The sequence below is a fragment of the Lathamus discolor genome, chromosome 11 (assembly GCF_037157495.1).
Source record: "Lathamus discolor isolate bLatDis1 chromosome 11, bLatDis1.hap1, whole genome shotgun sequence".
In the NCBI taxonomy this organism is placed as follows: domain Eukaryota; kingdom Metazoa; phylum Chordata; class Aves; order Psittaciformes; family Psittacidae; genus Lathamus; species Lathamus discolor.
Window position 1 is genome coordinate 10,479,645 of NC_088894.1, and position 17,978 is coordinate 10,497,622.

The window sequence follows — 17,978 nt, forward strand, 5'->3', positions numbered from 1 at the left end:
CAGATTTCCCCGCAAAGAGGTGGTCCGAGTTAAACTGGGGGAAAACAAAGTATTAATAAATTGGTGGCTTCATTTCACCTCGTAAATCACTGGCAGACTCCGAAGAAAAAAGCCTCAAACAATTCCTAAACCCATAGCCCACATTTGACTCAAAACTTCGCGGTTTTACGGCACAAGCAATCCTCTGTCCTGGGGAACAACAGAACCAGCTTATTTAAACGTGACGAGCCAAGATCAGCATCAGCAGTAACAGCTCGGGGGGGGGGGGGGGGGGGGGGGGAGAGGGAGAATGTGCTGCTCCCCGGCCTTTTACCTGCCGGGTAGGGAGAGGGAGCCGGGGGGGGGCGTGCTGCCCGCGGGAGGGGGCAGGCGGCTCTCGGCGGGTGGGAGGCGTCTGCAGCTGGAAAACAGCAGCTCCGGTTTCTTGTCGGTTTGGGGGTGGGGTGGGAGGTGTGTGTGGGAAAAGCCCAGGGATGGATCTTCCCTGCTTTTGACAACGCTCTCCCCTTCAGGCCTGGTCCTGCACTGGAGGGAAATAACTGCGAGGAGAACCACTAATCACACCTCCGTGTGGGAACTACCTCCGGTAGCAGCGTGTGCCGCCAGCCCTGCCTCCAACCTGCAGCGGTTGCTCCGGGACGGGCTCGCTCGCCCCTGCAGTTCACCTTTGCCTGCACTTCACACGCGTGCAATTTGGGTTTAATGGAGCTCAGTTTATTGCTCCTCTTTGGCCTTACAATTACGTCGACTGCAGGTAACGTGAATTTCTTTCTTTCTTTCTTTGCCCCTTCCACGCATGCACACAAAGGCTGGTTTGTTTTTTTTTTTTTACTTCTTCCAAAAGGCTGTGAGCAAGAGCTCACTCCCATGCGGGGTAAGTAGTAACCAGACGGCAGAGACATCGCTTGGCCGTATGTAGGTTTAAAACCGAACCACTGGCTAGCGATGCACCCTGAGCCCGCGGGGCGGGGGTGAATACAGACATAACGGTGCTTTTCACAGCCCTGAACCCCCTCCGGGTGTAGCTGGCGGTTCGGGTCCCGCTACGGAGGGGGCTACAGGGCGCCTGGGGTAGGGGGGTAGCTCTTGACGGGGGCGCAAGAGCTGAGCCGAGCTGAGCTATTCTGTCCCGCGGTGCAGGGTCCGTGCTGCCCCGGCCCCTCTCGCTGCCTGTACCGGTGGGCGCGGAGGGGCGCCCCGCGGCGCTGGGGCAGAAGGAGCGGGAGCAGAGCGAATCGGCGGCGCTGCCGGCCGGCGGCAGGGCCCGGGTGGACGGCGGGGGGCTGCGGAGCCGAGCCCGGCGCTGCACTTGCTACACCTACAAGGACAAGGAGTGCGTCTACTACTGCCACCTCGACATCATCTGGATCAACACCCCCGAGTGAGTGAGTGAGCGCGGCGGGACGCGAAATGGCGGGCCGGGCTGCCGAGGGCGCGACCCCCCGCCCGCCCCGGGGACCGCCGTGGGAGGCGGAGACCCCGCACCGCAGGTAGCCCGGGCCGAGCCGCCGGAGCGGAGAGGGCTTGGGGCGGCTCTGCCCGCGGGGCCTCCCGCGCCTCCCCGCCCGGACACCTGCCGGGCCCCCCGCGGTGCGGGTGGGGGCCGGCGAGCGGAACGGGCCGCGGGTAAGCGGCTGCCGTCGGTCCCGTTCGCGGTACCTGCAGGGTACGCGGCGGTGCGAGGCTGCCTCAGCGTGCGCTGCGTGTGCAGCCGCGTGAGAAAAGGGCTTACTGTGCAGAAGAGATCTGCTTCCAATAAACCATTCACTGGGAGAGAAGAACAGTTTGTGCCGGTGGAAATAAAGCAAATAATCTGGAAGTACACTTTATGATTAAAACAATTGTCGAAAACCTCAATCTACCAGATTTAAGATGTCGCAAAAGGCCCTCTTTTACAATAATGTTTTATGGCAATGGCAAGCAAGTTTTTGTTTCAACTCATAATAAGAACAGTGTTGAAAACATAACACTTCCCAGGAGATGGAAATTGTGAGTTTCCCACGGGTTGGTGGGCGCAGAGACGCGGGCCCTGGCACTAGCATCATGAAAAGAAATGATTTCTATGCCCACACTGTGCCTACAGTCTGAAGGATAGAGGCCTCTTTTTCCTGCACCCCTGAGTATATATATATCCTGTCTCTCTGAGTAACTAAAACAGTCCTAAGGATCTGTAAAGGTTCTCATAGGCTGATAGGTCACAGTCCTGCAGCAACCACAGCAGTCTGTGCATCAAAAAAATAATCAGTGGAGCAGATGAATCTTCAAGAATTAAAGATCCTTGGGCTGTATGACTGTAAACTTCTGCACATGTCATCAAGTACACCAATGACTACAGCTTGGGAACAGTTGTGCTAACTCAGATCTGCCTTTGAATCAACTGCAAAGCTTTTAATTAAAATAACAAAAGGAATATTAAAAATAGAAAGTAGCAATGAAATAGGTTCAGTCAGATGGGGTTTAGGGCACTTAATTTGTAACTTCACCTGTGTGTCCTAGCTAGAGGCCATGTCTGATGACAAGTCTTTTGAACTACCAACCTGTAAGTATCATGTGTTCACATAAGTCATTCAATTCTTGGCGTTCCATACCTGCACTAATCCACCCAGGATTACTTGGAATTATTTTAGCCAAATATTTATGACTCAGTATATTTAAGTCCGAGCTCACCAGTGAAAACAGGGGAATGACATTCCTTTTCCCCCTACACACTGAATAAATAGAATTCTGCTAATTTTAAACACATACACACACACACACTCCTTTTTAGGATGTCCTGTTTTAAGTCTACAGAAATTATAATGTTCATTCCAGTGGGAAAAGTATTTAGTGTGTATTAAAAGTGGAGGATTTTTTCCTACCTGAGAGTTTGGTGCAAACTTCACCAAAGAACAAAATTAAAGAGTAAAAATATATAACATTTTCATGATATCTACAGCATTAGCAATGAAGTACATACAATAATCCAAATATTAAACAGTTGGGGCTGTAAGTCTCTGCCTTCTTAACTGCTCAGTTGTACATAAAATAACAGCAGATCTCTCAGATATGTAAAGTCTACCCCTGCTGTCCAGTGTATAGGTTAGGCTGTAATGACTCGACATGAGGTCTAGGAAATTCTGATTATCCCAGTTACATTTTGTGCCATGTTACTGGACATTTTTATGTAAGGTATAGAATACATTCAATTTCAATATTCAATTTGAATATTAAGTATTCACATAGAACAACAGGTTTTGGCTACTGTGCTCCAAAGATGTGAACCTGTATAACTTAGCAACACTGTTGGAACTAGATTGATCAGGATGCTGGGGACCCAGCGGAGTTGATAAGTAGTGGGTGGATGGTGGTGGAAAGAAAGGGAATGAATTAGTCTAGTAGGAACTGAATTCTCTTGGATGTGTCAGTGCTCATTAGAACTGGGCTGCTTTGCTGTCCTGCTCCTCTCACTGATCATGAGACTTGGCTGCTCTGAGCCAGCAAGGTGAGCAATGAAAGGAAAGGCTCTGTGCATGGCTGAGGGAGGTATACAGGTCTCTCTCTAAGCTGAAAGAGCGCTGTCTGGATTTTCAGGGAATTTAGGATTTTCTTCCTAGGAATGCTTCTATATATGAGAGCAGAGGCAGTCACTGAAATAAGTACGGATATTAGATATTTTGGACCGTGTTCAGTGCAACAGAGGCAGGATTAAGACTTCATGTCACACGTCTGAATGATCAGGCACTAATTCTGGCCTGGTGTCCTACTTCGAACAATGTTTCTGTAAGCAAGAAGGTACTTCTGGATGTGGATGAGAGAAATCAGGCCTGCTTGTGCAATTTAACATCCCAAGCAAGTTATGCTACTTCTTTTAAATGGAAGTAACCACTGGATCTGTACAGACTGTCAGTTTGTAAATGGGGTTTTTACATGGCTATTGAAGGTTTTTATATTTACTAAAAATTGGCTCAAATGCGATTTTGAGAACCATACCCATAATGGGAGGCCAGGCACAGGGTGTTAAAGACTGGGGAAGTTTTCCAGACATCTGTTAATTCTGGTCTTCTCCCTGCTTATTTAACTACCACATCTATTTCGGGTTTATTTTCTACATTAAAATCTACAATTGCCTTTTATTACTTTTTATTTCTTATTTCCCCTGACTAATATCATTAACTTTATCATTTCTTATTCCTGTTACAAATTCCCTGTTATTTTCCATTTCCAGGTTACTCTCTCCTCCATACTTCAACGTCAAACTTTACTTTCTTGCATTCTTCCCCCTGCTTTTCCCAACAGAAGATACTGTTAAGCATTGTTGTGATACATTCATAACAAGTCTTGGTCATGGCCTCTCTCTCCTCCTGTTCTAGAAAAGTGGTTAATGTTTTTATTGAACCTGTTGGAGGCAGAGTGATGACACTCTGCATAGGATCTGTTCCTATCCTTGTGGAGAAACCACTTAGATCGGCAGGGTGACAGTTGTAGGAAAGCACGAAATTGCAGAATATGCAGTTTTTGACTCTCTGTAGTTATTGCCAGTTACATGAGAAATCATCTCTACACAAGTGTGAGTACTGCTTTATACTTGTCCATGAACCACTGCTGTTAGTTCAGACCAGTAAGTGCACCAGTGTTATTCTGACATAGCGAGTATTTTTTGCCGGGAACAGTGAGAGCCCTAAGTGGGAAAGACAATGACCTTAAGAAAGTCAGGTAAATCAAAGTAGAATAATGCAATTATGCGGTGTAGGCAAAGGTTGTGTAACAAAGCTAATTAAAAGCTGGTAAGTTGTTCTCACTGATAAGATGGATTATTCAGGAATTAGTTTGCAATGTATTTTTTTGTCAAGTGATTAAACATGCTTATCTTGATCTACAGCTAGACACGTTTTAAAGAAGGAATGAATAGTCTTTTAAACAGTACCTTAGTCTTTTAAACAGTACCTTAAACAAGTACCTATTGATGTAATACTGCCAAAACCTGATGCTTACTTCTCTAAGTTAAAGAAGAAGATACAGGCAAGATTTCTTTTAGATCTGCAGTTCTCCAGAAGGGTTCTGTATTTCAGTGTGAACTGAACACGTGTGTCTGACAACAAAATGTGGTTCAATCAATAACATTAGTGTTGCCAAAGCAACACTAGAAGCTTCAGAGATGCACAGAATGATTAATAAGAGATTAAAAAGTGACAACTATTAGAAAATGATACTGTCATGAGAATACAATATTGGATACTCAAGCAGTCTTCAATTCTGAAATAGAAGTACAGTGAGAATTTATGGCAATAATCTGGACAGTTTCAAAGGAATATTAGCATAGATCCACAATGGTAAAGTTACTTCCTGGCTCAAACTAGGCGCCAAAAAGAATAATTTCTTGAAGTGTTAAATCAAAGTTTATTTCCTATATGACTTCTTCTTTCAGTATTTGCCTCTATGCTCAAAAAAGGAATAATGAATGAATGAAATTACATTATAAAGACCAGCTTGCATGATGATCTAGAGAGTCTGAATCAGGAGAATTGGATGGATAAAGTGAAAGGAAGAATTTGATCTAACACTGTGTCTGCAGTTCTGATCCCCTGTAGTTATTACACTTTCTGTTTCCTCTGTGGAAGGACAAGGGCATGCACCCACTTGCAATCTGTTGCTTTGCTCTGTGGGAATATATTGGTAGAGGATATGGTGAGTTTACGGTCACCTGGTGACACTACAAGGATGTGGTGTTTGTCACTTCAATAAAGAAGAAATTTGTTTCTGTAGCTGATGCAAGTCAGATATTCCTTAGCACTAGGTTGGCTCCAGATAGTTTCCTCTGCAGAAATCTGTTTTCCTGACCTCATATGACCATATGTTGGGGTGAGAAAGGCTTTTCATACACTTTCATTCTTTTGGTCTTTCCTGAAAGCGATGACAGATGGGTTTTTTAGGGGTTCAGGACTTGTCAGAAGCTGAACAGACAACAGCAGCTGATTCCACATACAGTCAGTTCTCTAACAGTTATCTTTGCTCTTTACTGGCTTAAGTCACCATCAGAAAGTCATCTTAGAATGAAAACAATTTGTGCAGTATGATCGCTTCACTCATAGTTTTTTATAGAGAGGAAGTGATGTCTTGGGATGTTGTTACAAAAGAGATGACTTAAGACAACCAGTTGGATGCTTGTTCTGACTGTATGGTCTGCTGGCTAACTTCTCCTTCATAACATCTTTTTGATACCTGCATCTCACTGGGGATTGCATTTTGTTGAATGGAAGCCCGCACAGAATCATGGAACGGTTTGGGTTGGAAAGGACCTTAAGATCATCTAGTTCCAATCTCCTGCCATGGGCAGGGATGCCCCACACAAGACCAAGGCTCTGTCCAGCCCAGCCCTGAACACTGCTGGGGATGAAGCATTTACCACTTCTTTGGGCAGCCTGTTCCAGTGCCTCACCACCCCCACAGTAAAGAACTTCTTCCTTATATCTAACCTAAACTTCCCCTGTTCAAGTTTAAATCCATTTCCCCTTATCCTATCGCTACAGCCCCGATGAAGTCTCTCTTTAGCATCCGTGAAGGCCCCCGTCGAATACTGGAAGGCTGCTATGAGGTCACCATAATGTAATTGAAAATGCTTTTCATCCTTATGGATATTAAGTAGTAGTATAAAGTATCATAGTTACCCCATTTTTTGAGAATTCATCATTGGGTAAGGCTGGATGATATCCTGTATATTATAGACATAAAAGTACACAGCTAAAGATCTGTTGTTCAGCAAAACAATTAAGCATGTGCGTATAATCTTAATAGATCAGAATGAAAAAACCTGCTAGCCAAAGGCATGATGATAAAACAGTGGCTGCACGCCAGGCCATTCAAATAAGGAAGCTGGTCTGTTGTTTAAACAGTGCGCACGGTTAACTATCAGAACTGAGTGCCAAAAGAGAAGTGCTGAATCTTCTGTTGAGTTTATTTTACCTTTCTGAATTAAGTTTGCCCTGCATTTTGCAGACTTTACTGTCCATGTGTTCACTGAAATCTATTTGTCTTACATATATGAATGCTACCAAGATTAGACTGTGTATAGGGACTGTATGTCCTAATCATGTTTAAATCATGTACTGACTTCACACATTCAGTGTCTTACTGAAATGCGCACAACTTGCATGCCCTCCAGAGTCTGCAAGTAGAATATATCCTCTTAGTCTTTCTGCAAAGCTTTCTTACAGTACTCACAGTATTGATGTTTTAACAGCAGCACCCTCAGAAAGACTTGAAATGATTTGGCTCTGCAGATTAAAACCCCATAGCACTGTAGGAGCTGGCCCTGCAGAGGATGGGGTCAGGGGCGAGACAGACGAATAGCCAGAGCCTTGAAAATTCACCACTGGTGTTCATGCTGGTCTAATTCTAAGAGTAAACAGTCTCAAGGGCTGCCAAACCACAGTCACTTTCATCCGTCTGAAATTTTAACATGTTTATATCCCCCCAGATTTTTGGTTTATTTGTTTTTAAACCAGCAGTGAGCTATACACAATGCAGAGAGTGGTGGAAACATGCATTGGAGCATGTATTCTGTGTGTGCGCTAGCGTGGTGGCTTCAGAAGCTGGCAGTAAGCACTCTGAAGTTTAGTTTGAAAAAGCTACCATTTGACACTTCATTTCATTCCTTAATCCATATTTTCCAGCTGCTCTGCCTTTTGGGATTTACCTCAGCGTATTTGCATTATAACCATCCCACTTACTAATAATACTCCCTGACAGCCAGAGGAAGAGGAATAATGGGAACTTGGGCCTCACAGACAGAAAATTCTGCACCGGATTTCCCTTACTTATTTAAACAATCATGTATCTTGCCACAAAACTGGGAACAAATTAGGACTGGAATGAGAATATAGGCAGTGTTGTTTTGAGAGAAGTATTTCTGTGAAACAGTGGCTCAGTTTATTAGATCAGATGAGCTCTACCCAGCCTCTCTGGGTATTTGGGGTGTTCATGGAATAACCCCTCCCTCCCATGCCTGCTTCATACTGCTTACCTCAAGAAATATAGCCCAGCTTTTCACTCAACAACTCAGATATTTTTCTGATCACATTTGAAAAAGAAAACATGTAACATCATTTTGACACCTACAGGAGGAGGATGACTAGTGATAAAAAGCTTTCAGAGTCTCTCACAGTACATAACTTGAGTACCATGAAGTCCCAGTGGGAGGGAAATCAAAGAACTCCTGTAATCAGTGAGACTGGATGAAGTAGATATGTGCAATCCTTGGCTAGTTACCTAAGTTAGTTATAAATAATGAACTATATCTAACCTAGGTTCTCAGAAACGCTGACTACTGCTAAATTGAGGATGTGGAAAATACAGGCGTGGCTATAACGGATAAAAGTTTGTTTCTTCTGAAAATAGTTTTGTGGCAAAAAGCTACTGTGAATGGAGCACGTGGTTAGGATGACAGAAGGCAGGCACTTCTTTGAAGATGTTTTTCGTAAATGATGACGGTGAGAAGGAAGGGATAATATGGGAGGTACACCTACTGTGAGCTACTCTTAAAAAGTATGCCTATTACAGAGAGTTGGAGCCAAAACTTTCAGAGTAGCCAGTGATCTCTGCATCTACAGAGCTATACAATATTACTGCAGTAGCTATATGTGAAAGTATATACAGAAATATCTTATTTCCCCAAGCCTTTTTCATTCTGGAGACATTTTGTTTCACTTGGAGGATGATAAATTTTGCCTCCTTTCCATGTTCTTTGTTCTCAGTGGTCCTTACAGGGATCTCATACATTTTAAGATTGTCTGGAAACATTGGAGACTGTTGGGAGCCTTGCTGGCCTGGATGCATGCCAGAAAATATATTGCTGAATACTGAAATCACAGCATCTAAGATGATTGCTGCAACCCCCTCATCCCTTTGTTTTGGCTGAAACTCTCAAGTGCCCTGGAGGTATCTACTGTGTTTAAGTGGCTGGGAAAGTAGAAAATAATAGGAGCTCATAGGTCAGTTATAACACAGCATGAGAAACTCAGCCACACGTAATAAAAATTAAAATAATTGGTTTTGTCTGAAAATTCACCGAAAATGTGTGAACACTGAATTGGACCTGAACACTGACTATAAATGAGGGATAGCTGGACTTAGGCAAATCACGTTTCCCAATCAAACCTGAAGGCAGTACTTATTCAAGGGGCAATTTGTTTTCTGTGGGAAATTTCCACCCAGATCACTGGTTCAGGATGGCTGTTTCACTATTCCTTGGTATTTCTTGCCTTTTTCAACAAACAGATGCCTAATTCTAATAATTTAAGGGCAAAAACTTGCTTCAAAAGCTATCTGACTTTTAGGGGGAGAGCTTTGATGACTGTATTTTGTGGACACAAAGTACAGAAATAATGTAGGTTATTTCAGCATCTGAGTATCCAATCTGGATCTATACTTTTTTCTTTTAAGATTCTAGGAGAACCATTGCCTGACCTAAAGATTGCTGTGTGTTCCTTCTACTGCGGAAATCCAAAGTATTTTGCAAGGGACAAGAGCACACGGTGCTTTGATTAGCTTTGTGCTGTCTATATTATACATGGAATTATCTTCAATTAACAGATCTGTTGCACTAATTTTATCATTTGGAATAATTGCAGGTAGTGGAGAGTTGCATTAGCATCTTCTTTCTGTGCATTTGGAATAAAGAAAAAAGTATCTTATACTGAAGAAGCAGCTATTTCTTTAAAATCAGACCTTCTGTAATTTAAAAAGTGCTTTAAAACTGAAGATGCAGACTTCCGTGCACCTACTCACTGGCTGCAATAATCGTAGTGGTAACTGAACTCTACAATACAGGGTTGCTTCCATAGAGGTGCCACACAGATACCAGTTCAAAGTAGCACCATGGGAAGGCTGATTCAGAGTTGCACAGATTTGCTTGTTCTCCACTTTGTAGAGAACAAAGGCATAAAGGATACACAGTGCACCTTAGCTTTTAAATATGTAAAACCCATTTCATGGCTACAGGAAAATTTTGTTCTCCTAAAGGAAAAAGTGATGCTTACAGAGTTAAAGGTCAGAAATTCAAAATTTCTTGTGAAACGTTTTTCGTTTTTTTTTGTTTGTTTGTTGTTTCTTTTTTTTTCAACTGTGGATTTGGGGTAGATATATCAAGAAGTTTGTAAATGGCTCTTAGCTGGTACTTTGTCCAGGGATCTGGTTGCAACCACAAGGAACAGAGAGTAAGGGAACTGGTTGTTCAGGATCCCCAAAAGCTTTGCAGATGGCTAACTCTGCCTAGTTCAGCTGTTTCTCATCTTCACTGCAGAGACACAAACTGTCCTGTGCATACTGAAGTCAGCAAGCTTTGGCTAAAGAAAAGAGATGCCTCAGCTGGAATGGAAAACAGAGTACTGTCACAGATGCCTGGTGACAACTAAATTTTGACAGTAATTCCCATTCAGCATGTTGAATTGCTTCAGTTTGAACCTGAGCATTGCAGCCTCATAAAAAAAGAATATAAAAAGCAACAGGTAACACATGTAGCAACCTAAGATTAAGCATGCTGCTGGGCAAATGCTTCTGATACTTGTTCAGCTCAATCTCTTTGGTGTCTCACTTCTGAACTTCTGAGAAAGAGGCATGAACTAACTTGAAATACTAGTGTTTTCAGCTTCTGGAATGATAGTCATACACACACTAACATTTGCTTAAATGTTGTGATTTATCAGTTGCATCAGAGTAGCTGACAGGCAAGAAAACATCTATGATATTTTAGCTCTTTATTATGAATATTGTTGAAAGCCTGTGGGTTGCTATTGAAGTTTATTTGTTTTGGGCTTGAATTTTTGATTAGAAATCAAAACCAGGCATATTGGGAGAATTACGGTCATCACTTCATAAAAACAAGGAATGTATAAAAAAATATGACCATAAAGCAGTTATTTCTGTCAGAAGTTACCTACATTAGCCATTTGGCGTTCATTATTCTAAAGCAGATGGAAGTACAGAATTGCTAATACTCTTCGCTTACAACATGGGACTCATCCCTAATCCTGAAGTCAATGACGAGCGTTTTAAATGACTGCTTGAGAAGGGGCAGCCAAGAGTTCTAAAGTCTTTTAAGGTCTCTCCCAGTATCTAGGCACAGCCACAGAGTAAAGTAGTGTAAATACACAACAGTGTGTGCATATCAGGGCAGCAGACCAGCACCTGCTGGAGAAGCACCATCACGTGGTCTCTGACACACAGGATTTTCTGTGCTCCAGTATGATTTTATGATAAATTTCTGTACTGTAGGTATGCTTTGGTGCAGGCTGTGAAAGATGCACTGCACTAGTACAAGCTCACACAGACTATAAGTGCAGAGATTTGAAGAAATTCTCTACATCAACTGCACTGATGTTACATCAAAAATTATAGCAGAAATGAAGAAAACAGTGTTTCTGAACCTTTCAGCCCACCACGAGTGTAGGAAAATAGCAGATTTGCAGCTTTCCCATTAACAGCTTAATGATGTTTTTGTGAAAGCAAATGAAAGAATTACAACTATGTGATTGGTGGTTCCAGACCGATTATTCAGGCTTTGTTCTGTAACCTTCCCAGATCTGTTCTTACTTATCCTGAGTTCCTCTTCCCTGCCTCTTGGTTTGTTTTTTTGTTTTTTTTTTTTATTTATCCCCCTCCCTCCCCCCCGCCCTTCTCACCTTTGAATTATGAAATCCTTGTCAGATTTTTAGTGTTTGTGGCTTTGTGGCTTGCTTAGCCCATCCCTCAAGTACACAGGAATGTTTATGGGTCTCCAGAAGTTCCACGTGGTGTACGCCTGCTATCAGTTGAGATTCTTTAACAACTTGTAGGAGAATAATTTATGACATCAGTCTAAACTATCCCATGCTTTTTGGGGATGTTAGCAGGCAGATGTTGGAACCGTGTCCTTTTCCGATAATAACATTGACTCTAACCCGTTAAAGAACAGAGCATGCCAGATTGCAGGGAAATAAAGAGAACTACCTCTTACTATTTCTTGGTGTGCTGCAGCACAGAATATGATTCCTCATGGAAAAGCACTAGTAGATATGTACAAGGAAGATAATCTAGCCGTTTTTCACATTTGTAACTCCACAGGTCATGATCCAGCCATGGTGCAATAAACCATGCTTACAGTTTTCTGCTTTTCTCAGTGATAAAATTAACCGCAGATCAGGCTCTGAATCATGAGGTTAACAATGATATGATGTTATTTATCTGGGGGAAATCAGCACAGCTCCTTTTTCACGTCATACCAGCTGCAGCACTGAACAGAATACGTTTTGTGCATGTTTTTTTTGGGGGGGGGGGGGGAGGGGGGGAGGGGCTAGGGAGCCAACAAGGTAAAGAATAAGCAGTAGAAGAAGCAATAACCTGGGGATGTATTTGTATCAGCTGTTGGGTAATAACTGTTTTAGGTAGCCAGTGTATTTGCAATTAATTCTACCAGTTGAGCTGGTTGTCTGCTACTTTATAACTGTGTGAAAGCCTGAGTTGAAGAGCAGAAGTTGTGATCTGTTACTGGGGGAACTTCTTACATAAGCATATGGTTTGATTTTTGTGCTGCTATTTATTGCTTTGCATCACAAGATCTATTTTCAAACCAGAAAATATATGGAATATAATTTTAATTGGCTCCTAAAATGTACCATTATTTATGATTCTCACAACAGGAGGACTGTGCCGTATGGGCTGTCTAACTACAAAGGCAATTTTAGAGGCAAAAGATCTACAGGGCAGATTCAAAATACCTTCCAGTCTTCAAATAGGTGTTCCTGTGTGAATGCTCATGATGAACAGTGTATGCAGTTTTGCAGAAGAGTGCAAGACAGAAGAAGGTGAGTAGCTTTTCTTAATATAGCAAACTTCAAATAGTCAAACATGATTTGCCTGTTTCATGGACGTGAATTAGTCAAGTTGCATGTATCATATGAAACCGATTAACAAATAGATTGATTTTTAAATAAACATTCTCCTCTCCAGTTGTGGTGAGTTAACCCTGGCCAGCAGCCAAGCACTTACACAGCTGCTTGCTCACTTCCCGCTGAAGAGGGATGGGGGAGTGAACAGGAAGAACAGCGAGAAAACTCATGTGTCACAACCAGGAGAGTTTAATAGGTGAAGGAGAGAGGCCAAGCCCGCTGCAGTACTGCTATTTGCTGTTTCTTTTTATGATGTGGTATTTTTGAAACAGCAGATCTCCTGTCCGGTTAGGGTCATGCACTGTTTTAGAGTGGTTTAAGTTTTATCTAATCAAATAACGAGTGAAATGACATTGTCATTTTGTGAATGGCTCTGTGAGGATAATTGATGAGAACACAGTGGCAATCTCTTTTCCAGAAATCATGGATCAATGAAAGAGACAGAGGAGAAAGACCTGTGCAGGGAAGAACACACTTTGATTCAGTAGCACAGAGAGTTCGGAGTATTCTGAACAGTCAGGTATGCTACAGATATTAGTATTTCTTTTCAACATTAAACATTACATAAACTTTCCTTATATTTGGAAAACTGAATTTTTTTAACTGAGTACTATCAGTGCTTGCTACATAAGGGCAGAATCTGGCTCAGGACTTGTTTGGGGTTTTATTTTTTTAGTGTTTTTTTTCAAATACTGTTTTTCCTAAATAACCTTTAGTATACACGGAACTACTCTAGCTTTCCTCAGGCTGATGTAGCTCCTTTAAAAGCTGGATTCTTTGGCTATAAGCCGATACATATTTTGGCAACAGTCCCCCGTTTTCTATTATTTTTTAGGGCAAGGACTGTTCCTGTCTCACTCATTTAGCACTGCAGCAGCTTCAGCTACATGTCCCCATGCAGTGCTTCAGCAAAACTTGAACTGTCAAGGTAAAGAAACAGAACAAACTTTGTGGATAAAGTATTTGGAAGGAAAAATAAACCTAGTTTAGATATTAGATATAAAGAAGCTACTGTGACCTAATAGCTAGTTTCAAAAAGTTCCAAGTTCCAAATCTACCCTTAATGCCATTGCTACATACGAAATGCAATATGATGTCAGGATAAGCAACTACTTGTAGGTAAAATGAAGCAGCCATTTGAACTAGAAAAATTGTTTGGGTTTTTTTTAAAGTAATTAATCACACCATTATTCAAAAATTTTTTCTATGAAGGGAAGCACTTGGATTAGAAGTCACCAGGCTGAATTTATCACTACGATTATGTGATCAGAGGCAATTAGACAACTGGGTAGTATTTACAGTGCACAGTCAAGGAGATGAACCATGGTTCTATCAGATAATAGGCAGTTAGTCTGAATAACTAGGCAGTTTTTTGTTTTGTTTTTATAGCCTTAATGTTTATTTGCTGAAGCTCAGAAGCAAGAACTTAAACTACAGCTCTCCCTTGAGATGGACAAACTTGATGCTTCAGTCTGATGCCAGTGGAGAATTCAGCAGAGTGCAACACTTTCATTTCAACAATGCCACTTTGAGGGCATGTGAACATATATGAAGAAGCTTTCTCCCATGCTCCCCTCGCAAGAGTCTCAGTAAAGGGTAATATTTATCACATAACCTGGCAGGGAATGTATCGCTATTGAAGAATTCAAAGGCAGATCCGAACTTCATCAGTACAAAGCTTCAGAAACATTTTTCTATGCAACTTAAAAAAGAACAACAGAAACTTACTGTTCCACTTACTGCTCACTCTGTGTCTGAAGAATCCATCCCCAGCTTCATGCAGGCAACTGTAACTGAAGAATGTGATGAGTTAGGGAGAGATTGCCTATACACGAGTTCTCATTAAGAATAAACTGATACAAAATCTTGCTCTTGTTAATGTATGCAAGCCTGAATCATCATATTTTAACTTTGTGGCAGATGTTTAAATGACAGCATCTATGCAGAATAAAGATGGATGGCCATTATAAATATTATAAACTATAGCAAGTTAAAAGTATACATTGAGTATTCAATAGATTACCTAATTTAGGCACAAATTATTCCTGCACTTCAAAGTTCCATTCAAAAACTTCTACACTAGATGCACTATAGTTGACGAACAGAACTCCCAATTACTCATCCCAAAGAATTTCCTGAAGATGAAGGGGTAGGACTGCGGAACTTCAAATGAAACATCATACAATCAGACTAACTCACTGTGCTAGACCATGTGCTGTTCTAAGCCCCTGCATATGTTATCATCCACGTTCCTCTTTGCTAGTACTATAAAAACCACATTTTTATCTCTTCATTGAAATATCATCACTGATTAACTCAGAAACTTGGCAATAAGGATTATATCCAGCCCTTAACGTTTGTGAACGTAGAAGTTATGGACTTTGATAGGAGGATGCAAGAGTAAGCTGGAAAAAAAAATGTAACTTTTGCAAATCCTGTTCTGTATTATTTAAAAAAAAAGGAAAAAAAAAAAAAAAGAGAGGAAATCTCTTGTGACATTACAGATGCTTTTGTTTGACTGACCTTCACACAGACTTTCCCCAGAGCACAAAGGTTAAATAACCCGATGACATTATATTTTAACATAAAAATGATGGAGACCAACAATAAAATGAAAATACATTAACAGCAGAAGTGGTTGTATGTAAGCTTAAAACAGTGGTAACACTCTTTGTTTGAAACAAGAAAGGGAGGTCTTTGCCAAAATATATATATATTATATATATATGTGGATATATTTCATAAATTATTATAGTTATAAAATTAAATATATCTTTCAGTTATTGCATTTGTATTAGTTTCTTGGTATACAGCTGATTTTGTACATTAATGGAAAATAGATTATTTATTGTATAAAAACACTTCACATACTATTTTCCCATAATTTTTAAAAGACACTGTATAGTTTTGGGGTTTTAAAAAATAATGAAGCTTTGTTATGAAGAATGCTTATAATGTTCCTTTATAACCATCAACTGGATCCCCCCCCTCCAATGCATATGCCAAGGTCATACAAAAACTTGTTTTCTTCAGGAGATTGAGAGTTCTCCTGAGAGTTTGAGAACTGAGTATGAAAACACAATAAAAAAACTTTGATAATAATTATGCCTAAGAAGCTCCATCACACTTTTGCGTCCCGTTTGCCATAAATATCAACCTCATCTGGCCTGATTTGTATCCTGACAAAGGAGGAGGTAATGGTCATTTGCACTGCGAGTTCTGTTTGTGATCAGTGTTCACTGACTTCAGCTTCAGTCATTGTATTATTTGTTCTCCCTGGAACTGCAGCCACATTCCAGTGCTGACAGACTGTCAGTGCTTTCTCACCTGACACAATTCAGCTTTTAGATGAGCTGCTCAAGTCTGTGGTTCTATTTCTACTGTCTTCTCCCGCATGAATTCAATTTAAATGTTTAATTTGAAGATGGATTCACACCTTCCTCAGTCTCATGTGCTGTTTTCACTCTATTTTAAATGTTCACAGAAAAACACCCCAACAAAACCCCTCAAATTGGGTTCCTTCTTTGGCATGCAGGTAGATTTATCCCTTGAGAGGTGGGCTATGGGTGTTATTGTTGTGCTCTTTCCTCCAGAAAAAAAAACCCGCAACATTTTTCTGTGCGAATTCCACTTTCAAATAGTTTGGGTTAGGGACTCTGCACAGCAGCTGAAGACATTGTGCCAATGTACCACAAGCAGTTTATGCAAAAAATCAGCCCATCAGGAATACAGCAGTAGAAAGAAAATGAGAAATAATTGTTAGATTAAGCCCAGAAGAGGGAAAAAAAAATAAAAAAATCTAAAGTTCACTATAGATATCTCCAAATAAATCTATAAACCATATACCTGAAAGTTGCATGCAATGGGTTCTGGAGTCAAACTACCATTGTTCTGTCTGGGAATAATTAGTGGCCACAAGATTAACTTTACCTAATTTCATTTGTTTATCTCACTATTAATATTCCTTCACCTTTACGGACTCACTTTGCCTATTTTTAACTTGTAACTAGAAAATGTTAGACTAATTTGAAATCCAATTTTCCAAAACTCATATACAAAATTAACTTCATATACAACTAATGAACACTTCTCATAGAATCATAGAATGGTTTGGGTTGGAAAGGACCTTACGAACATCCAGTTCCAACCCTCTGCCATGGCCAGAGACACCTCACACTAAACCGTGTCACCCAAGGCTCTGTCCAGCCTGGCCTTGAACACTGCCAGGGATGGAGCATTCACAACCTCCCTGGGCAACCCATTCCAGTGCCTCAGCACCCTCACAGTGAAGGACTTCTTCTTTATATCCAATCTAAACTTCCCCTGTTTAAGTTTTAACCTGTTACCCCTTGTCCTGTCACTACAGTCCCTAATGAAGAGTCCCTCCCCAGCATCCCTATAGGCCCCCTTCAGATACTGGAAGGCTGCTATAAGATCCCCACGCAGCCTTCTCTTCTCCAGGCTGAACAGCCCCAACTTTCTCAGCCTGTCTTCATACGGGAGGTGCTCCAGTCCCCTGATCATCCTCGTGGCCTCCTCTGGACTTGTTCCAACAGTTCCATGTCCTTTTTATGTTGAGGACACCAGAACTGCACACAATGCTCCAGGTGAGGTCTCACGAGAGCAGAGTAGAGGGGCAGGATCACCTCCTTCGACCTGCTGGTCACGCTCCTTTTGATGCAGCCCAGGATATGGTTGGTTTCTGGGCTGCGAGCGCACACTGGGGCCGGCTCATGTTCAGTTTCTCATCAACCAACACTCCCAAGTCCTTCTCCACAGGGCTGCTCTGAATCTCTTCCTTGCCCAACCTGTAGCTGTGCCTTGGATTGCTCTGACCCAGGTGTAGGACCTTGCACTTGTCATGGTTGAACTTCATAAGGTTGGCATCAGCCCACCTCACAAGCGTGTCAAGGTCCCTCTGGATGGCATCCCTTCCCTCCAGCGTATCAACCGGACCACACAGCTTGGTGTCATCGGCAAACTTGCTGAGGGCACACTCAATCCCACTGTCCATTTCGCTGACAAAGATGTTGAACAAGACTGGTCCCAACACCGATCCCTGAGGGACAGCACTCGTTA

General features: G+C 41.8%; 1 protein-coding gene across 5 annotated transcripts; it reads left to right on the plus strand.

Annotated features, from left to right (window-relative positions):
• The first annotated feature begins 305 nt into the window (after positions 1-305).
• Positions 306-16,001, plus strand: EDN3 (endothelin 3). 5 transcript variants are annotated; one of them, XM_065691314.1, is made up of 5 exons: positions 306-320; positions 513-754; positions 1,141-1,381; positions 12,651-12,815; positions 14,289-16,001. In XM_065691314.1, the coding sequence occupies exons 2-5, from the start codon at positions 703-705 to the stop codon at positions 14,449-14,451; spliced, it is 621 nt and encodes a 206-aa protein (XP_065547386.1). In that variant the 5' UTR covers positions 306-320; positions 513-702; the 3' UTR covers positions 14,452-16,001. The 5 variants fall into 5 exon arrangements, with proteins under 5 accessions (XP_065547386.1, XP_065547385.1, XP_065547389.1 ...); XM_065691313.1 differs by lacking the exon at positions 306-320 and adding an exon at positions 387-426; XM_065691317.1 differs by lacking the exon at positions 306-320 and adding an exon at positions 13,318-13,419 and having other exon boundaries at positions 454-754; positions 14,289-14,376.
• The last annotated feature ends 1,977 nt before the right edge of the window (positions 16,002-17,978 follow it).